This window comes from Telopea speciosissima, chromosome 4, assembly GCF_018873765.1.
Source record: "Telopea speciosissima isolate NSW1024214 ecotype Mountain lineage chromosome 4, Tspe_v1, whole genome shotgun sequence".
Lineage (NCBI taxonomy): Eukaryota > Viridiplantae > Streptophyta > Magnoliopsida > Proteales > Proteaceae > Telopea > Telopea speciosissima.
The window spans coordinates 5,353,679-5,376,819 of NC_057919.1; the positions used below are offsets into that span (position 1 = coordinate 5,353,679).

General features: G+C 40.1%; 1 protein-coding gene across 2 annotated transcripts in view; it reads right to left on the reverse strand.

The window, feature by feature from the left end:
• LOC122660556 (protein MRG1-like) overlaps positions 1–20,814 on the reverse strand; it is a 30,485-nt gene extending 9,671 nt beyond the window's left edge. The window contains exons 1-6 of one of the 2 annotated variants that reach the window (XM_043855916.1): positions 20,533–20,814; positions 11,312–11,365; positions 11,065–11,078; positions 9,791–9,936; positions 8,320–8,355; positions 5,514–5,554 (exon numbers count right to left, since the gene is read on the reverse strand). In XM_043855916.1, coding sequence (XP_043711851.1) covers positions 5,514–5,554; positions 8,320–8,355; positions 9,791–9,936; positions 11,065–11,078; positions 11,312–11,365; positions 20,533–20,679 — 438 coding nt within the window. In that variant the 5' untranslated portion in view covers positions 20,680–20,814. Of the gene's footprint in view, positions 1–5,513; positions 5,555–8,319; positions 8,364–9,790; positions 9,937–11,064; positions 11,079–11,311; positions 11,366–20,532 lie in introns of both variants that reach the window. The other variant, XM_043855917.1, reaches the window with a different exon arrangement.
• Between the last annotated feature and the right edge of the window lie 2,327 nt (positions 20,815–23,141).

Here is a 23,141-nt window from a genome sequence, read left to right on the forward strand (position 1 = left end):
AAGTGGCATACTGCTGCCCTATGATTATGACTGAGTTTCTTCTTAGTGGAGATCGAATTTCTTTCGTTATGGAAGACTCGAATCTGCTACCCTGGAGATCAGCTTCTTTAGGACTACAACAGTGAGTTCTATGGTTATTGGCTGCACCTACGAACCTATTCAGTTATGTGGAGCCTTTCTGGATTAAATCCAGCATACTTTGGAGCTTGAATCCTAGCATTGTTACTGATTCAGATCTGATCCAGTTTTTGTTGAAGCTTCTTTATTCAGCTGCTGTCCGGATATCTTCGTTAGTATTGTTTAGCATGTGGAAGTTTCCACCTTGGAGTTTTTCGCACAATTGCTCCTGCCTGTTTGAAGATTGATTAAGCCTTGAAAGATGGAGCATTTCCTTCAAATCAGATCGGTATACTTCTCAGATTTGCCCATTGGAGTTAGGAGTTTCTCCCTTGCAGGGGTTTCCATCAAAAGTGTTTGTTTGATCGATGGAAGATGGTTGGAACTTTATGTTGCATAATTTACCCCTCCTTCATAATCCCACTGCTATTTTTCCTTCACCACCTCCCGAAACATACCTTGGCATTCCCCATAAACACTTTGGAAGATCATGGTATTCTCTTGTTTGCCTTTTCTTCTTTTTCCATTACACTTGGCAGCCATTGACAAACTCCGGAATGTTATGTTTTGCCCTATCTCTACAATCATCTCTCGTATGTCCACGTGCACTACACGTGAGGGGGGGATTATATACAGTATACCTACAGCTATTGCAGAGAGCAGAACATGCAGGGACACTTGGTGCAAAACATAGAATGTCAGAGGTTTCACCATTTTTCACCATTGCCAAAGGGTATCTACTTTGTTATTGGGTTATGTTTGTCATAAGGGGGAGGCTGGTGTTAAAAGTTTTGAAGATGTTTGGTTATTTTTGAAGATGTTTGGTTATTACCTGCCTATATGAGGTTCTACAAATTGGGTTGATTTTTTCCGCTGCTTGATTTTTAACTGCTGCTTGACTCATCTGACGGCTACCCTAGTTACTTATCTTCATGATTATACTTCAGAGATTCATTATTGGACAAAGATTGGTGAGAGATACCTTTTTTGCTGATCAAGTCTGTCCAAGTTTGAAGGTCTATTTGGGAGCTGCATTCATTTTGGAGCTGGAATCTGCCACAACTTATTTTTCCCATTTTATTCAAGTTGGGCACTATTACCTTGTATGCGCCAACTTGAGAGGGAGTGTTAGCATTGTTATGGAGAGAGTTTTTTTCTTTAGTCCACGCTGGATCTTCCTTCTTTCATATTTGTATAATCCAGCGTGAGGGGGAGTGTTAGAATATATGTACTCCACGGTATTCTGGTCTTTTTGGGGTTAATTTTATGTTATTAAGTGTTATTAGCTTATGTCGGCTATGTGGGTTTTAGTCCCACATCGCCTAGCTTCTATTATTTGTAACTTCCCCTCTATTATAAATAGAGGAGCCTTTCTCTCATTAATATAAGCCATTCTATTATTTTATTCCCTCTCTCTAACCCACGGTTCAACCAACAGTTAGAAAAGTGAAACTTCCAGGGAACTGAATCAGCAATTTGATCATCAATTTCTTTAATTTTCAAACAGTAGCTTAATCTTTCAGATTTGAAAAAAATTTAACTCTGTCATAGACAGTTGGAACAAATCCCCAACCCAATGGCACCAACAAACTTCTGGGTGATATTCAAGCCTCAAGAAATTTTATAATGAAGTTAAGTTCAAACTAGTTCCAACCTATGTGCACAAAGGTCTAATGGGTTTGTGAGTCAAAGTAAGCTCTGTAGTAAATGCAATGCTAAAGGAAGAGTCATGTCATAAGTTTCAGATATGGGGTCCTCCAGTCTTTTAAGCTTTGTAGGGTTTTTGGAGGCATTTTACTTCCAGAACTAATTGAGTCAACTCAAGAATTGACAGATCCACTCAGCATCAGTCATGCACCTGGCTGACTCATTTCTTGACTCCCACCACTTGGATAGGTAATGCAAGGGAGTTTTTAACTTAGTCCCAAAGGAAGAAGAAACCAAACAGGCCTTAGTTATATAAGCAGCCTAGGCCTCTTTAAAATATCCGGCCCAATATGGGCCTTTAAAGTCCATTAATGGGCCTGTTTGGTTATCCAAGTCGTGGGCTAGCTTATAGCTAGTTATTTAATTGTTTCTTTAAGTTATTTTATTTATAGTTAAGTTGTAAATGGACTCCCACAATGGAGAAATCGTGGGAGTCCTCTTTTAGTTTTTTATTCCTCTTCCTATTTTCTGAACAGCTGTCTTTTAGGAAACTGAGTTTATTGGTTTTATTTAATATCTTGTAAGAGCCATTGGCTCCTCACGATTTGATAAATAAATAAGACATTGCCTTCTTCATGGAGTGTGAGATTCAGTAGGGGGCAAGAGGTCCAAAGATCAGTGGGATTCTGGTGGCTGTTTCGAGTGAGAAGCTCAGGTGTTCTTCTATCTTCCATCTCTTTCTTCTCCTCCACACTTGCTGTAACTGGTAAGATCAAGTCACCATTATTTTGATATTTTATTCTGCTACTGATTTGTGACTGAGAAAAGGTTTTAATGCTGAATAAGAGGACCTGACAGTTTGGGCTTAAGATCACTGTATTGCTGAAATTTAACCTTGGCGGATGCTCTGTTTTCTAGGTTAATTCCTGAAACCTGCAATCAGATATCAATCCTAATCTAGCTGTGGGATCAAGGTGATCTCTTGGGATGTAAAAGACCTTGCCTAGGTTGACCTTCGACCAGGGTATGAGCTTGATCAGAACCTCTGATCTAGAGTAATATGAAATCTCCCTATCCTGCCCTTTTACTTTCCCAGATTTGATTCTTGTTTTAGTCTCGACTCTTAATCTGACCCTTAAGATCACCATCTTTTGGGAACTTGTTTCTCTATTGAAATACTACAATCCACCGTAATCCAATGTTCATCCGAGTCTCTGATTGAAAGTAATTAGAGTTTTGCATATTTTGATTTAATTTTCCAGATTTCACTATTTCTCTAAGTGGGTTAAATTTGGCCGTTGAATCATTGCAGTCTTTTGAGAGTTTGTTAACCTAACATTAACCTATCTCTGACCAGAATTTGAACTCAATCCAATAAGGTTGACTTTTGAGCTTGACTTATTTCTGCTTTGGGTTTTACTTGGGGGATCTTGTTAAACGGAGAGTGTAAACTGAACCTAGGGTTCATCCCATCTACTCCCCATCAATAGGATTTTAGACTTGGCAGATCAGCCAAGTGGATCGGAAAAATTGATTGACCTACTTGGAAGATCGCTTAATTCAACTCAGATAAGGCGGGGGGAAGCCTAAAATGTGCTCTCTCCCTGTGTATGTGTGTGCGTGAAGATTTCACCAGTCTCTCTACCACCGCAATTTCTCAACTTCTGTGTGTGGTGTTTTCCTTATGTCCAGCATCCTCCATCTCCCTCTTCTCTGCCCACTGATTCTCTCTCCAGGTCATTCATCCCCCTTTTCTCAGTCTACACCCTCGGTCTTTGTCTGTCAAGTGACTTGATTTAGTATCCCCCTTAATGTAGTCCTTGATAGGTAGAAGATCTACTAGGAGCCAAGTAACCAGGACCTGCTGAACTGTTAGCTCGATGGGGCAGAATTGAGATTTTTAGGTTAAATTTAGGGTTAAGGTTAAGGTTAAGGTTAAGGTAATAGGGATGGGTCTTATATGGTAAAGCTAGGAAGGTGTAGGGGAGTCTAATGAACTAGGTTTCATACGTTTTGGATGGTTAGAAGTAGGTTAGATGGATCTGGGCAGCAACTAGGTTTGGGGTTTTGAAAGGTGGAAGATGATGGAATCTAGGGTTTATAATAACAGGAAATATGGTGGTTGAATGAGCTTAATACTTAGGTTGAGTGAGGGTAGGGTGGAGGGGAATATATGCAGAAAGTTAGAACTAAATTGGATTGTTAAATCTGGAGTTATGGAGGTTTCCTAGTAGAGATAGAAGAGAGGGGTAAAAGTGTAACTTCAGACAATCGACTAGGTGGATGGTACTGAAATTTGGATCAAGTCTTTCTTAGGGTATGAGGAAGATTCGATAAAAATTATAGCAGGTTCTAACGGTTAGATTTGCCTGGGCAGAATTCTCGCGAAAATCACCTTGCATGTGACCTTCTATAAGAGAAGAAGAATAGTTGCAGGTTTTAGGGTACTAATGGATTTATGTTTTTAATGGTGGATGAGGAAGGCAGCAAGGATTGCTTATTGGCAGTGGGGATCGATGGCTTGGGTATAGAGGATTAGGAGAAAAAGGTTGATTGCCAAAACAGAAAATTACTTACTTGTATAGCAGATCTTCAAGGGTAGCAGCTTGAAGCTCAGAATTAGGTCCTCCCGATCTACAAGATGCAAGGAGTCGATTGGAGATCCACTAATCCCTTATAACAGATCCTCCCGGTCTACAAGACGCAAGGAGTCAACTGGAGATCCACCAGTCCTTTCACCGTGATATTACTCACAAGGCAACACTCAATAGGGCAAGGCAACAGCAGCAATGGCAACAAGCAAAAGCTAATTTTATTAATCAAATTCGTGTTCTATACTTAGCCCCTTAACAACCTTATATAAAAGACTCAAAATTAGATTCCTACACTAAAAAAGGAAAGGCCTAACTCATTCCTTAACCTACTAGGTAACTTAAACAAACTAGGAAACTGAAATAGACTCAAAATAGAGTCCTAATCCAGCCCAACTAAACAATTAAAAACAAAATTAATAAAATTACTTAAATTGAACCACTGGATCAAACAAGCTTTGGACCGGTTCAATTTAAAACATTAAAAACATGAAAATAAACTAAGTATAGGGCTAATCCCGTATGCAACTCATGTACCCCAACTTTAGGTCCATAAAAGTGGCCTATTACATAAAAAAAACCCATGGAATCAAAGGCCCAACATGTATATAACCCAACCTTAGACTTAGTCCTAATAAAAGAAGCCCAATTTGGTGATAAATCTGCATCACCCCTTGTCTCTCCTTTGCAATTTTGTATTATATATTTTCAAGAAATATTTATCTTTAGTACTGATTCACCAATCTACTCAGATCAGCTGGTCATTGAGTAAGTTGAATTTTCAAGTTTTTAAACTATGGGATGGATATATTTACTACCTAGCAAAGATAGAAGATATAAGCATTAGTGACAGTTGAAGGGAAACGTTTTCATTCAATAAAAAGCATAGTTGTCAAAGCATCTAGGTGACCCAAGGCGTTGGAGGGGCCTAAACGCAAGGCGACCAACGCATCCAAGGTGCCCACCTAGGCAACGCCTTGACAACTATGGGAAGAAGTCCACAATATAACCCAGCATGCATAATTAACAAGCACTTGTTAAAATTACCTACAAAAAAATGTTAAACAACTAGAAATGAAATTTGAAGGGGTACCAAATACCAAACGACTAAATTAATCAACAATTAGAAGTACTAAAAAAAATTACAATCAAGCGCACCTCAATGCCAGAGTCACTCTTTCTCTTCTTGCCTCTTGCCACTGCAATATCATTCCATGTATCCATTATCAATAAACAATTCTACCGAGATAAATCAACTATCTTAATTCATCACTTTCATTTTCTACATTGAAATAACACCAGACAACACAATTCAACAAAGACAATAAAACAAGTACTTGTAAATAGATCAAGGAATAATTTACTCACAACCTAAAAGACAAGTACAAACATTAGAGACCACGAGAACCACTGCCTAGTGCAGTGGGTAGGTGTGGTGTGTTAAAACCCACCCTACTTGGAGGTTTTGGGTTCGAGCCTCCTGGTTCTCATCTTCCCTCCCTCCCCCATAGAATAGACTAAAATAGGAACCAAACAAAAAAAATAAATAAAGGGCATTACCCATAGAACAAGGCTCCCTCCACTGCGAGGTCTGGGGAGGGTTATAATGTACGCAACCTTAACCCAGCTTTGTGGAGAGGCTGTTTCCAGACTCGAACCCGCGACCACTAGATCACTATGGAGCAACCTTACCATTGTGCCAAGGTCCTCCCTCTCACAATACATATATATATGTAAGACCAAGTCTGGATGCAATTCAAGTGTGCAAGAACATTTGTTTGAAGAGGTTCACAGTAAATGCAAGTTTTCTGGGTATAGAAGAAAGCATAAAAGTAATGTCCAAAAAATTTAGCTCATGAGGTGTTGTTGAAGCAGTACATGTGGGTGTATTTATGCATAGGGATCTGATATAAAAAAATTACAAAAGATGGTGGACATAACAATCACATGAAAAGTGTGCTAGGTGTGTTTGTAAAGCCTCATCTTCAAGCCGCTTCACAATCAGACCAACTCCATCCTGTTTCAACTTAACAACACCACTGAACCTAAGTGCCCAAAGCGTGGAGCAAGAGCAAGAGCAAGAGCAAAAATGCGACAGGGCCGAATTCAAGTAACAAATAGATAAGAGACAGCCTCAAGTATCTCAATAAATTAATACATATGAGGATATTCATGCATATTTAAAAGGAAGAAATAAATGGAGATTTTTATAGGTGTATTTATTTATTCAAACAAATTAGTTAAATGTAATATGTTATTGTTTTTTTAATTTGTAAGATTTATAGTTAGATAAGATGTTTATCAAACATATTGTAGAGAAATGACATAATTTTGAAAATTATGTAATCTAACTAAACACATTAAAATAATAATGGAAGGCAGGTAAAGAATAAAGACTAGAAGGGAAGGAATGAGAAAAAGTTTTAGGGGTTGCAACATCTAGAGGTAGGAGAGAGAAAGAGGTGAGAGTTTGAAAAGGGAGAAGCACGCCCCGGTACTGGGAGCTGTGGTGAGAATGTGAGATAAGAAGTTGGGGGAGGGCAACTGAGGAGATAGGTAATGAGGGCTATGGGATCCTTGTTTCGGCTTTTTAATTGACAAAAGGTGCCCTTTTTTGGGTATCAGGCAATGAGCACAATATGGGGAGAGAGAGACAGAGAGAGAGAGAGAGAGAGAGAGAGAGAGAGAGATGCAGTTGTGAAAAATCTGCTTAGATTGGTTTAATCATGAATCATAAATATAAATATGAATTTTGGGTTTTCAAATTCGCATTTTTGTGGTGCTCTCCCTCCCAGTTCGCTAATCCACAACCTGAGAGCAAGCTTGACTCCATGCAATCCGAATGGTAGATTAGGGCACTAAGCACTTCACACACTAACAGTTTGTAACATTCCATTTAATTCAAGGACATATATCCAAACGTGCTCCTAGCATTATTTGTCAAGGCTAACAGCTCTTTGAGGTTTCCATGCTCATGTTGGCAAATATGTATGATCTCATGAAATGCATTAACCAAACTGCCATAAAAATATTAACCACTCCTTGCACAACACAGGATGATCCTTTTGTGTAGTTTTCCTTCCAATACCTTCATTCAGGCTTCTGCATACTCTATGTTGAAGGTTTTGAATCTGATGCACAAGAGGCAAAAATCATCCATCCCACCTCCATCATCTTCTGTCGCAGGCCCCCCCATTCATCATCACTCCATGACAAACATCCATGTGCTTTCTCTCTCGTTATTTATTTATTTATTTTGGGTTGGGGAGGGGGGGGGGAGAACAACGCCTTAATTTTAACTTGACACAGCACATATGATAACAGAACAACAAACCCTGGGTAGATCACTGATTACAGGGGAAGACTATCACATAAATAAAAGGGAATGAAGACCATAGGCAGCAAGGTTGCTGATCATCCGGTTGGAAAGGAGGACCATGTTCTCAATTTCCTCAAGAAGTTACATTTAGGTGGGTTTGCAATAAAGAAAGCATTTAGACGAAATAACAAACCCAAGTTACATGTAATGAGTTTTTGACTCTGTTATCCCTAAAACATATCAAACGAGCAAAACCATCTAACAAACATTGAACAAAACAGCAACAACTACAAACAAAGTGCTAGTAGCCTCTTGATTGTTGGGTGCAGAATGGCCAACATTTAATCTCATGATCTGTAACACATGCCAATTCTGTTCTCACATGACTCATTACCAATTACACCCACACATAAATGAAGATCCCAAAAGAGAAAGGTAAATATGAACTGAGATAGTATATATTAGTGATGCTGCATGATCAAGATGTATTGGAAAATGTTCAGAAGAAAAGAAAAGCACTTCAAGGTAATGCAACAGTTTGTATGCACTTAAATGGACAGTTGTAAACACATTAAGACAAATTAAAGAAAAATAAAACCAAACTTGAAAAAAAAAATCGGATTTAAGTACAGAACACCACATTACCATAGTTCCTAAGGTCCTCTTTATCCACTTTTGCATCTGCAGAATCCAAGAACAAATATAGCATCACAATAACACTGGGCATGAAAATATAAAATGTAAAGGAAAATATAAAATTGGCTTCAGATCAGTGCTTCCTTGGAATTGGAAAAGATAAAAAGGCTTAATAGACAGATCAAGAATACAGTAAGATGAAATGATTCTGGTAACATTTTTTTGTATATATATTGTAAGGGTTTTTCTTATAGACACCTCAGGAGGTATAAAATATTTTGTAACCTCTTTTATTTGCCCCTGTATATATAACACATCTGTGTCTTTATGAGGATAAGAAAATGTCATTTCACATATCCAGTAAAAAAACCTGCCACTCTGACAGGCTCATACAAAGTCAAAGTTAGTTGGTGCAATTAATTAGGGCATAAGGGTATAGTACATGGGGTCCCCACAACTTCCATTTTCAACTGTCCACCTATTGTTCCTCGCATGTTGCTTGCTGAGCTACTATAGCCGGGAACCTCGCCGAATTTGTTGTGATCCCGAGGTTGGAAACCCTATTTAAGTTCACTATGGGCCCGCCCAAGTGTAAGATAACTCAAATCAAAAGCATTAATAGCAAAATAGTAAATATTTTGAAGTTCTATAGAAGAAATGTGGAATGGTAAATACACTGAAAGTTATAAAGGAGTGGCAGTATTGTAATTACAACAGTTATAGAAATCAAGTGGTACTTGGATTACAGATTTATGAAACTTGGAACCAGCGGTAGTTGCAGGTCCAGCCAGGAATCAAAGCTTGTGTTCTCAGTGGGATCGATTTCAGCAACTAAAGTCCTAGGGTTTCTAATTGTCCAGGTGAGTACACCCTTCGCCCAAAATTTCAGAACTAATAGATGACTTTCAAAGGAGTGTGATTAAATTGACTGCAGCTGTTAGATACGCCCAGAACAGGGCATACCAGTGAAGGGTAAACAGAAAATATAATGCTCAATGGAAAGGAAGGAAGAGAGAGTACCTAAGAAGAGAGAAAGAAGATCAGAAAGGATGAAAGACCTGCGCACACATCTCTGGGCAAAGGTTGAAGCCACTGCTTTCCTTGAGGTTCCCATTTTCAAACTCTCTATTTCAGAAGGGTAGTAGGCAGTCACCTGCGTCTGTCCTGCTAGTTTTTTTCATTGCTAGTTGACTTAACCTGAGAAAAATACCAAACACCCCCCCCAACACACACACCAACATGCAAATATGAACATTTGGTTTTGGGCTAACTACCCATCCTCTCAGAATCTATTAGCAGAGTCTCCTTCCCTTTTCACTGTCAATGACTGAAAGACAATGACATACTTATTATTACGTTGATAATGTCAAGTGAAATGGAGCTGAAACAAACTAATGAAAGATTTATGCAATTAGGAGGAGAAGAATTACTAGAGTCAACACAAGCTCAGAAGACAACAATTTAAAGGAGTAGGGCTAACCTGCAAAGCCTTTTGGCTTGATCTGAGTTGAACGCCCTGCCTTAAGACTCTTATCTGCACTCAATTTTTTTTCAAGATCCTTCTGCTTCCGGACATTCTCCTCGGTAAATTTCCTTAAACGATCCACGCCCACCCATTCATCCCAACTATTGATGAGAAAGTCAAAACACAAATAGTTAATGATAGGTCAACATTATGGTGCAGAGGCTGCAGTCATTATGATTTAAGCTTCTTTTGTCCCCTCTACCCTTTATACTTTTTTTAACAAATTCTACTAATCAAGGAGAATATCCAGTTCTATATAATGCTAGTACACTGTATTATGTACATTAGCCCCACTGTCACTGCAAAAGCAACAGCAAACAACAGCAATGAAGAAAGTGACACAATCTCCTCCCATTCGATATCTTAAAATGTAGAAAAACAGGGATTGAATTCATCAGATGTAATACAATCATATCCACACTAGAAGCATCCAAAGATCGTTTCAAAGAGAAATTTCTTAATAAAGTGCTTAGCGGACTGTTTTTAAAATTCAGAACCATTTGCTGTGGATGTGGCTCTGTCGATCCTAGAACACAACATTTATCCCCACCTCCTCCATTGTGTCAGTTAGGAGGATGTCTTATTGTCTCATTTTTTCATTATTATTTATTGTGTCCACTCGGGCGTATACATATAAATGTAAACCAACGATCATTCCCATTTATAAAATTATAATTATATGCAGTTATAGGATTGGGTATACAGGTGTTAAGCACATTGGACCTATCTCCTGGTGCAAAATGAATCAACCCAAACCCAATCTATTCTTCTCTCCAAATGCAATAACTCTTTAGAACCATAGAGTTTCTCTTGCAGATGTTTTGGACCAATACCTGTAGGACACTCCAAATCTGTCCTAGATCACAACTGCAAACATGTACGTAGCCTCTAAAGTTACACTGAAATTTCAAATACAATTACAGATATTTGTCTGCAGTGCTGAAGTTTAAGATCTCAAGTAAGGGAATGGAAAAGCAAAAAAACTGGGGTGGACGCTTGCATGCAAATTGCAGAATGCATAAGTATTTAGACAAAGATGTTCAAGAGAATATTCAATAGAGAGTTAAAATATGCGAGCTTACCTTGGAACATTTAATCAGAACACAAGACGAAGATGTTCGAAAGAATATTTGATACAGAGTTAAAATCCTATGCTAGCTTGCCTAGGAACATTATTCAGAACACAACATTTACGTAGTATAGTGCATAGACCAGATAAGCATACTCACTTTTTGCTCCAACCCTGCAAAACAAAAAAAAAAAGATGTCATAAATACTGAAACGAGAACTTCTGTCATCACTTTCAATTCAGTAACTCAGAATAAAAAATCATGTGACTAGGATACAAACTCAAAAATTGTTCACTTACTAAATGCACTGACTACGCATATAATGTTCAAACATATACTACTTATCAAAAAAGGCTACTAAATTAAACAAGGGAAGGGGGGAAAAATGAAAAGAAAATGTACTCACAAGGTAATGAACATAGTATCTCCATTCCTTCTTTCGAAACTCAACCTTTAGAACCTTGAAAATAAAACCATGTAGCAAATCAGATCCTTATGCCATAAGAATGAGAATTACGCATATCACAAAAAAGTTAGTAATCCAACGCAGAGAAGAAGATACAGAGCAGACAAAAGTAAAACTTATTATAACCCCATTTACAACATCTCAATTTTACAAGGTCAAAAGTCCCATTGTAGCCATGACTTGGAGTTCTAAGTTCAAACAAGGTGATTCATCAAATTCAGCAATAAGTCCATCAGAAATAAATGCTGAAAGTAGCCAGCTAACTAAAATCGATGCCAACAATAATCTAAGCATTTCAGTCCACTTAGAAGAAATATCAAACATTTAAGCAAATTTTACAGGAAAATGTCACTTTGATTCAATTCAAAATATATAGTGTACTGGTGCTCAAGAATTTTAGTGTTGTTGTTTAGATTATACAAATCTGAGTAATTTCAAGTCAAAATACCACGGTATTACATAAAAGTTGCCATCTTATCTATCCAGGAAATTTATCATGTGCATTGTCCGTTGCCTGGGTTAAGTCAACGAATCTCATTCTCAACAAGACCATGACCAATAAGAACATACAGCAAATGCCTGTCATTTTAATGTGAATTACAAAGAAAAAAGAAAGCTTTTAGTACATAGATGAAGGCTTTTGCATGTTACAACATTCTTTTACAGATGTATATGGTTCATCAATGCACTGTTCCGGAAAAACTCTGGAGTATGATTAATGAGAACACCACCACAGGGACTAAGGAACTTAATAAACCTAAGCGTTAATGCAAAGCTGCATGATGCAATAGTCATAAATTGGCTAGACAATATAATGCAGATCAATTGATGGATCTGCTGGTGGTTTTCTCATTAATCAGATATGAGAAGAACCTGCTGGCAAGGCACCGAAGGGAAAAGGGGAGAAGAAGAAACTGCGGGGGAAGAGAGGAGAGAGGAGAGAGAAGAGAGATTGAAATAGATTCTGTTCCATTCTAAAATCACATACCGAGGGGGATTGGTTACTTACCTATAAGGAAATAGATGAAAGAAAATTTCTTATTTTAACTCAACTATTAAGACCTTCCTAACTAGACAGCTAAGGACTCTAAAATTGCTAAACTAACTCAAAGACTAACAACTTAAGAAGTTTAGCAATTTTAGAGTCCTTAGTGTCCAGTTAGTTCAACAGGATCTGTTCCATAGGCTCGTATGTCTGTATCAAAATGAAATGAAAAAGAACACCAAGTGCCCTTCTCCCGTGACTGTGGGTACCCTTTCCCATGAGTGCCCCTTCCGGCCTCCATGGCTGGAAGCTCTGGTGCGGTGCCACCACCACCCAGCCTCCCCTCCTTCCTCCTTCTAACCAACCGCCTCCCCCATCCTCTCGCTCTGTTGCTTGGAGCACCCTCTTTGACCAGGCCCAATCCTCTGTCAGAGAAGGTCTGTCCTTCATTTTGTTCCCCCTTCCAAGGTTGGAACATCAAAAGTTGCCCTCTGCCCTGTGAGCTTATTGGAGCATGAAGCTTTGAAATGGCATACTTCTCCCCCCCCCCCCCTTCTCTATCGTCAAGCAAACACTCTCCAAGCACTGGAAACTAAAAGGGTCTATGGATTCTTACCTACTTGCAATGGTCTTTTAATCTTCAAATTCTCTTCTGACGAAGATAAGAACCGTGTCCTTGAGTGTACTCCCTAGCATATTGGTCGAAAGCCCATCCTCCTTCGCCAATGGGATCACTACTTGCAACTTGACCATATCAAAATTTGACCGTATCAAAATTATCCCCATCTGGATCACTCTTCCAGGCTTACCGCTTCACTTCTGGTGCAAAGAGGGTCTCAGCATCATCAAGTCAGTGTTGGGCAAGCCCTTGTATACAGATGGGAGAACAAAGCAAAAAAGATAGACTAGCGTACGCTAGACTCTGCGCTGAAATCTCAAATGTCGATCCTCCTCCGAAGTCCATTTTGGTGGTTGATGATAAAGGTTTCTCGTTTAATCAACAAATAAGGAATGGTATGGTTACCGCTACTACCCCCCGACACATGTACCACCACCCTACACCCTACTCCCCCCCTCCCATCAGTCCATCACCTCCCTTCATCCCCCCCGCCCTCCACTACCCATACCAACCCTTATTACCCGCTCCCCGAGTCATGGAAGGAAGCGTACTCGTACTCGCACTCGCAAATTCAGTCGCCGCCATGATCCTCAGACCAACTCCCCTCAAGGCCACAACCACCAGGAACCCTCCCTACCGTTGGTCCTTCCTTCTCCATTGCCCAGCGGACATAATCCATTCACATGCCTTACCTCTGAGGTTGACAGCCTTACTAAACCTATGCTCAAGCTATCGACTCTACTATTAACACCCATCTGACTTCCCTATTGTCGCGTCCCTCTCACCCGACTGTCACTTCTACTACTTCCTCTTCACTTGGATCAGTCGTGCAACTTTCTACCGTGTTGCAAATTGATTCTGTTCCCATTTCTCTCATCCCTGGATCCTCAGTCATGAGCGAGTCTCCAACCTACCCCTTACCCCCTCTCCTTCCCCTCCCAAATACACCTACTTTGTGGGACTTTTGTTAGTTGTCATCAACGATGGCATCTCCCATTATAGTTGTCAAGGCGCGCCTTGGCGTCCAGGCGCCTTGGTAGCCTAGGCGGCCGCCTTAGCCGCCTTGAACGCCTAGTTGGTGTCGCCTTAAACTTTGGCCCTCTCCACCGCCTTGGGTCGCCTAACCGCCATGACAACTATGCCCATTAGAATCGTGAGCCTCCTCTTTTTGGGCTTCCCTCCCCTTATACCACAAATCCAATCCATTCTGGTCCCCATCCTCATAGGCCACCTACCACTTCTCCCATATCCCTTCCCCCCCCCCCCCTCTCAATTATTGGGCCTCACCTTTACCCGCCGAGCTCACTCATCCAGAGGAAGCCTATCCTCAAGCTTCCTCCCATCCATCCTCGAAGCCTAGCCCGTTGGACTAGGATCCCTCCTTCACCCAACCATCCGCCAACCCTCCTCTCCCATCTTCCTCAGCCGAGTGCCAGACGAATTCTTCAAGCCTTCAGCCTCCTACCACCCACCCTTCCCGCCCCACCACTTACCTCGGGTAGTCTCCTCCCACCAGCCCCCCATCAAAGGGAACTATGCAATGGTAAGGAGCAAAATGCCCCTCATCCTCCCTCAAGTCTCTACCCCCCCACGTCAAGCTTCCTGTACCAGGCCATGTTCTGAAGGGCTTTTACTGCACGCATCTCCTCTCCAAATGACCAATTGCTTCATCTAGAATACTCAGGGCCTCAATTCTTAGGGGAAGCAGGTCGAAGTTTGTAACCATATCAATTCGTTTCATGCATCTATGGTTTGCCTCATTAAAACCTGTATTAAAGAGCAGAATGCCTCCAGCATTGCTTCCTCAACTGCCCCTTATAGGGTTTTTGTTCAAACTATTCTCATCACCCAAATGGGCGTATTTGGTGTCTATGGGACGCCAATGTCATCCAAGTAGTGGTTTTGCAACCCTCTTCTCAATTTATGCATCTCCAAGTTTGTGACTTGGCTAGGAACTTCAGCTTCCTCCTTTTCGCCGTCTATGCAGCAAATAGTCTTACTGACAGATCCTCGCTTTGGACCGATCTTGGTAATATTGCTCCCCAAGTGGGTTCTCAACCTTGGGGCATGGGGGTAACTTAAATGTTGTAAGATTTGCTAACGACAAACATGGTGGCAGCCGTCTGAATGATCCTTCTGTGGATGCATCCTGTGACTATATTGAAGACATTGGCCTGGATGACTTGAGATGGTCTAGTCTCAAGTTTACTTGGCATAACAAGTGCAGTGGAGAGTCCATAATTGCTTGTAAGCTCAACAAATTTCTTGTTAATGAAACATGGCTGACCTCTTTCTCCTCCTCCAATGCCACCTTTAATGTTCATGGTATATCCAACCATAGTCCCATCTCTATCCTTATTCAACCTTATATCTTTTTCGGCCCCAAGCCCTTCAAATTCTGACATATGGTCTTTCCATCCTGACTTCCTCTCCATTGTTCAAGATGCCTAGGATAAGCATGTTCAGGCTTTCTCCTCCCCCCTCATCTCCTTCTCTAGGGAGCTCCATAATGAAAATTGTTCTCTCAAAGCCTGGAATTTCTCCTCCTTCGGAAATATCACCTTTTCTGTTTCTGATTGTCGTGCTATTCTTTTTGACATCCAAATGCACCTCCAAACTGACATCCTCAATGTCCCCCTAGTAATGTAGTCCTAAGTAGGTAGGACACCTACTAGGAGCCAAACAATAGGATCAAATAACAAAAGGGGCTGCTGCTTCAAATGGACAGCACTAGAATTTAGGTCAATTCCTAGGGTTTGGGTTGGATATTGGGAAAGGGATTTATAGGGTATTAATGGGCAGGTCTAGGGGGTCAATATGGTATAAAAAGGTTAGGGTTTGGATGAGTTTTGAAATTGTGCAATTTAGGACAGAATTGGATTTAGGGTTTTGGGTTTGGGTTTTAATGGCGTGGGGGAATAGAGTGGGAGTTATGAGCTGGATTTTGGATCGAGTGTAGGGAGAGGTGTGGGGGATATAGGCTAGAAGTTTGGTTTGGAATTGATGGACAGATTCAAAATTATGGAGGTTTCCTAGTAGAAGTAGGAGAGAGGGGTAAAACTGTAATTTCAGACAATCGGCTAGGTGGATGGTGCTGAAATTTGAATCGAGTCTCTCTTAGGGTTTGAGGAAGACTTGATAAAATTTTTAGCAGGTTCTAATGGTTAGATTTGGCTGGGCAGAATTCTCACGAAAATCACCTTGTATGTGACCTTCTAGAAGGAAGAAGAATAGTTGCAGAATTTCTTACTTGTTGCAGGTCTTCAATGGCAGCAGCTTTGAAGAACTAGAAGAAGTACCTCCCGATCTACAAGATGCAAGGAGTCGATCGGAGTCCACCAATCCCTCACCTTGATATTACTCACAAGGCAACCTTGATATTACTCACAAGGCACACTCACGATGGAGTAAAGGCAGCAAGCATAAAGCTGAGTTTTTATTAATCAAATTCGTGTTCAATACATGGCCCCCTTAGAACCTTATATAAAAGACTCAAAATTAGACTCAGACACTAAAAAGGAATGGCCTAACCCAATCCTTAACCTATTAGCTAACTTAAACTGACTAGGAAACTGAAATAGACTCAAAATAGAGTCCTAATGACTTAAAAACAACTTAAACTACTTAAAATAAAAGAAGATTCCCAACTAGCCAATAGGATATAAGAACCTCTTAGCCAATAGGATCACTTCACTTAAATTAGACCAATTGAACCAATTAGGTGCAACCAATTTAAACCGGTTCAATTAAAAACACAAAAATAAGACTAAGTATTGGGCTAATCCCGTATGCAACCTATATACCCCTAGTTTAGGCTCATTAAAGTGGCCTATTACATAGAAAAACCTTGGGATCAAAGGCCCAACATGTATGTAACCCAACCCTAGACTTATTCCCAATGAAACAAGCCCTATTTGATGATGAATCTGCATCACCTAGCCTCTGAGGAGCATTCTGTCTCCATTGAGCTCCTTTCCTTAGTGGCCCAAGAGGAGAGCTTCCTCCACCAAAAATCCAAGGTCAAGTGGTTGGAGCTTGGTGATTCCAACTCAGCTTATTTTCACAGATCCCTTAAGGCCAGAACAAACCACAACTCCATCACTTCCCTTCTTTCAAGTGATGGCTCTCCCCTCTCCTCCATTCAGGCCATTAAATCTGAAACTGTCAACTTTTTCAGCTCTATTCCCCCCCTTCCGCCAATCCCTCCCATGCCATCCCTGATGGCCTTCTCATCTAATTCTAATCCTCCCTTCCTCCTTCCCTCTTGTCAAGCTATCCCCTTTTAGTAGGAAATCCTCTCTCACAAAGCAAACAGATCTCTTGGCCGTGATGGGTTTAGTATGGGCTTCTTCTCCTCCTCTTAGGACATTATCAAACCTGACCTCATCTTAGCCCTTCAAAGCTTCTTCTATAACCCCTAGCCAAATTAAAGGTATAACCCAAACCTTCCTCTATCTTATCCCCAAGAAAGAAGGTGCTTCTACTCTATTTGACTTCCACCCTATTGCCCTCTGCAATCTTTTGTACAAGTTCACGGCCAAGATTCTTGCTAACTGCCTCAAGTCTGTGGTTGACTCTCTCATCACTCATCAATGCCAACCAATAAGCTTTTATCTCTGGTAGAACCAACTTTGTTCTGAGCTTGTCAGAGGCTTTGACAAAAAATCCTACCCTTCTGCTTTTATGAAAATTGACATCCACAAAGCTTTTGATTCTTTATTTTCGAATTTTACTATCAGTGTGTTGCACAATATGTCCTCCTATCCCCCCCCCCCTCCCATCTTCATCGATTGGATCTTCCTACGCATTTCTCCACCTCCCACTTTAAGCTCAGACCTCTTGCTTATGGAATGATCAAATCTCATATTGAGGATCGATATTCTACTAGATTCTCACATGATTTCTGGCAACCCAATGGTGTCCTCCTTCACTCAGTGGGAGATAGAGCTATCTATAATTCTGGTTTCAGCAGATTGGACATGGTCTCTGATTTCATTCAGCAGCACAATAGGACCCCCCCCGGTCCTCCCCTCTTGTCCTCTCTTTGGAGTGCTTTGCCGAGTATCCCCAGGATACCGATTGGCAGTGCTGATATTGTCTCTTGGTCTGTCACTTCGTCTTGTCTCTTCATTGCCAAGTCGGCTTGGGACCTCATTAGGCCTCATGGTTGCATCAACCTTTGGCGCCATCTGGTATGGTTCAAGAACAACATTCCCTATCATAGCTTCACAATCTAGAGGGTTTTCACCCGCTGCCTCCCCACTCAGTCCTCCTTCATCCATTGACAAATCCCTCTCCCCACCCCCCCAATGTTGTCTTTGTTGGAACGCCTCTGAAGCTGTGTATCACCTATTTTTTTACTACCCTTTCTCCTCTGCAGTTTGGTATGGTTTGCTAGCCAAGTGCTGGCCTAGGAGAAGGAGAATTCCGCCCTTTGATAGAAAATGGATATGGGTTGATATGTCTTTTGCTGGGAAATCTTGTTGCGACACAGTGGGAAAATTAGCTCCGGTGCTACTATCTCTACTATCTGGCTTGAGCACAACCTTAGAAGGTGGACCTTTAAAGCTAGATCCTTTCGTCAGATCTGGGACTCTATTCTCTTTGAAGTCAAATCCAAAATTTCGGGGGCTCCTAGCGATGTATTGACTCCCTCCACAAATAGATTCATTGTATATTCTTGGGGTCTTCCCCTTTATATCTTATAAGCCCATGCCTCCCTTCCCCCTTATGTAAAGGAGGCTGGGCTTTATTCTTGTTGTATCTGTTTCTTTTTCCTCTTCTTTGGCAATGAGTTATTTATTCACCCAACATTGAACCCACTAAAATAAGAAAATAATTTCATGTACCCCCTTAACCCAACTTTTGGGCCTTATAATTCATCCCATTACAGTAAATAAACCCAAAAATTAATGCCCAACCCAACCAGTTCTAGATCCTAGCCCAAATTTTTAAAAAGGCCTTAAATTGGGCCTGCATTATAATAGGATTCTATTTGGAGGGCCACAGCTTGTTAGGTCCTTCAGGCCTAGTCCAAAACCCCCAAAAGCATATGTTTCTGGCCAATAAAGACAGCATTAAGTGGGTGAAGATTTATTTTAGCTTTTATTTTTTAATCTTTAGGTACTGGAAGTAAACTATTTTATTTTTAATTTCAGTCATTAATGGCTTTTGGTAGACAAGTTGTTTGGGCCTTCTCTTCACCTGTTTTTGCCAAGTTTATTCAAGTTACTTCTGTTATAAAGAGTACTAGTCCAAAGAAAATTGGGTCATTTAGAATTTGTTTCCCTACAGGTCTTTCTAAATTGAGGGCAGTATAATGATTTGACATTTACATTTTTCTTGTGCTCTTCCATAGCAGCCAGAGGACGTGAAAGAAACCCTAGGTATCCCATTTTTCCAATCAATCTTTCATTACTCTTTCGCTCCTCTTCTATTCATTCTCTTCTTTTTGTTCTACAGTGCTTTATTCAGCTGTGCAGAAATCTGTTCAGCATCAACCAACTCAAAGTTGCATATCAGGCGCATATTTCCTTCACAACAATTGACCAAGTTGCTTGATTTTAAACTTTATTTCAGTTGAATAAGAGTATAGTTATGCAAATAAACAACAGTATTCAATCGGATTGGTTCTGTTTCTATCTTCACCCTAGATTATATTCCATTCTTCGTAACAATGTTCTAACTTCTACCATCAATGCTGCACAATATTACTTCACAGAAAATTCATCTTATTGGATCCAGTACTCTGTCTTAAGCCTAGCAGAACTTTCTTTTGTCACAGAATGTTCTTGAAAACCATTTACGACAAAATAATAATAATCTTATTATAATATAATATGATAGTGATAATTACAAATTACAAACATGAAATGTTCCCATATGGGACATCGTTATTATTCTTTTTCTTTGAAAGAATGTAAAAGTTTTACTCGTTGGGATTGTTTATTTGGAAGTAAACATAAGGGACGAATGGTTCTATACTAGGGCCTACTGATTAATGTCTAAATAAACTATGGGAAGATAAATATTTTCCTCAGCATATTTTACTTCTGTGCGTTTTATGTTGAAATAAAAGGAGCCGACGTTACATTGGATCCAAATAAACCTCTTAATGCTCCAACAGAACGTGTTATCTTTCCTATTCAAGCTACTTTTTTTAGCCTAGGGCAACTATTTGCTACTAGAGAACCAAAAACCTTCCTTTCCCTCTTAAAAAATTATTGTTTTCTCCCATGAAGACTGATTCAATTCCATATGCCTTTTTCCTGCATGTAAAATCTAAGAAGCCTATCAACCGCTCGAGATCTATGTATGTTATGTTCAGAATTCAATCGGAGATATTATTCGGTAATTGATAAAACGGTACGCAAGAAAAGGATATTAACACACAGTGACCAGAACAATAATTCGAATACCAGTAGGACAAAATTGGAGGAGGAAAGGACTTATCGTCGAGGAGACCGTTTCAGTGTATTCCAGAAAATAATGAATAGGTAAAAGAAAGAGAAAGATGTGATGGCGACGCTAAAGGAGGCGAAGAGAGGGAAGAGGTACCTTGGCTTCGTAGAGTCGAGGGCCATGGAAAGCGAGGACCTTCTCTCCTTCAGAGAAATTGCCGGGATCTGAGGCGGAGGGATCCCCGTTGCTATCATCGCCGTCTGAATCTACTTCGTCCTTCACTGCAGTGTTCGAACTCCCCATCTCAACACCGAATAGGGAGACGGAGACAGAGACAGAAAATGGTCTTAAGCAAATGATACTTTTCTCGCTGCTGCTGCAGCAACTACAACAGCACCTGCCGGTTCTTTTTCCATTTAAAAAATCCAAAGATGGAGGTTCCAATCCTTTTAGGGAGAAAGTTCTCTGTCGGGAGTGTGGTTACACCAGCACTCCCATGAGTCTATCTCTCTCATTTTCATATGAAAAGACGTTTCTGTCCCCTTATTTTGAGGAGGAGAGAGATAAACACATGGGAGTGCTGGCATAGCGGACAAAAAACAACTTCCCATCGTTTTAATAGCTCTTATATCCGCCATTCCACAGTCCTAAAAGTCGGTTAATCTTTTGGGACTGGTGTGTGGTTTGTGTGATTACACCTTCATCAAGAAAAAAAAAAAACACAGAGGTGTGTGGGTTTAATCTCACATTGAGTGTGTGAGCGGGGTGTGTATTGTGTATGTTTGATATTCCACGGTCTTAAAAATTGATTAACCTTTTAGGATTAATGTGTGGTTTGTATGATTACACTTTTATCAAAAAATCCTTTTAATAGCTCTGTGGCTTTGCCATAATTAATTGCATTTGTTTCCACGTAAAATGATTGGGAAAAAAATTATTGTAAAATAAGATTTCCATCGAATTCAGTTGGAAAAATTTTACAGAAACATGGAGAAATTTCTTATAAAAACAGGGGAGAAGGTCCCTGAATTGGTTTCGGAAATATTTTTTAAAATATCAAAATCCAGAGTCCGGTCACTGTATACAAAGCTTTCGATATCCAAACTTTTTTCCTCAAAAAATAGTGAATCATTTCACTTCACTCTTAGTATTTTGATTATTAAAAAATAAAATAATAACACTGATTATTAAGACCATGTTTAAGCATTAATAGATAAAAAAAAGAGAGGGTTTCAATCCCACCAATGTCAGAGATACACCAATCGGATCACATGAATCAGTTTGGTCAATATGGGGCAAATATCATAAGGAGGATGGGAAGGAGTGCCATGATTGTAAGAGAAAAGTATTGACACCACCTCTTGTAAGTGTGTGCCTAAGTTTGAGATATCTCTCCCTTGTTGTATGCTGCAAGTCATATGCATTCTCTGTAAGTAAATGTTGGCCCCTCGTTGTTGCAAGTGTCATGCATTCTCTTATCTGAACTTAACAGTTCAAACCTCGATTACACTGTGTGCGCGACTGTGCATTACTACTTTAAATCATTGTCCCTCGTCAAAAGCAAGGCACATTGCAACTTATTGTCAAACTACTATTACGGATAAATTTTAGGGAAATTTACGAATACCCCCTGAGCTATGGGTTTTTTACCGATGCATCCATCTATATGCACCATTTATTTGTATCTCCTTTACTTTTCATATTAATTGATAAGTTAGTTCAAGCCGTTAGTTGTTCCTGTTAGTGACAAACGGTAGGTGTTTTATAAAAAAGTTAGGACCAATATACCCTTGATGGGGTAAAATGACATTAATGTCCTTTTCTTCTTCTTCTTCTGCACTAACAGACCTCCTCTGCCTTAGCTTCCTCTAGCAGATTTGTTTCTCCTTCGTCCCCCCCTCGTGGACCAGACCTCGTCTTCTCCCCTGGTTCTATGCTTGCTGAAATGTTGAAACTTGAAACAGGAAACCCTTCTCTCTCCTTGTTCCTCTTGAGAATTTGGACTTTGGAGTGAGGGTCGCGCCTTTGCTTGATCACCTAATCGATCGGCTTCTATTAATGGGCCATCATCTGTTCCATCTCTCTCAGAGGTACTGAGGATACCCTCATCGATTGATTTTTGGTCTCAACCCTTGAAAGCAGGCTTACTAAAATTGTTCTCGTCATCCCTGTGTTCGTTTTTAGGGGTTTCGTTATATCTATCAACACACACACGTGATCACAATTCCACTCAAATATTACATTGTTCTCTGTATGGGAACCAGATCACATGTGATCCACTCAATACTCCATTATTCTTTATATGGAACCAGATTAAACATGTGATCCACTCACATTCCATTATTCTTTGTATTGAAACTAGATCACATGATCACTATGTGATGATCTGGTTTCTCTTTCAATCTCAATCTCATCCTTCCTTTTCTATTCCATTGTATTGTATTTATATCAACTCTTGTTGATATTCACAACGCTTGTTTCTGGGTCGTTCTCTGCTACTGTGGTGAAGAAACGGAGGTTCCCGTAAAGACGGGGAATCGGTTCTCCAAGCTTGTACGATGGCTCGTCTCTTTTGGAGTCTTCCTTATCGCTTATGAGCAAATTGGTGGTTAATTTGGGGTCTCTTAGCTTTTGGCCTCAGGTTTCATGTTCATTTATGGTATTGTCGATGCCACCATATCCGCCGTCTCTTCTCTGAAAACCAGTAGCTTTCGCCGGACCTAACTTAGCGCTTTCCTAACTCATGGGATTCTCAATAAGTTGAA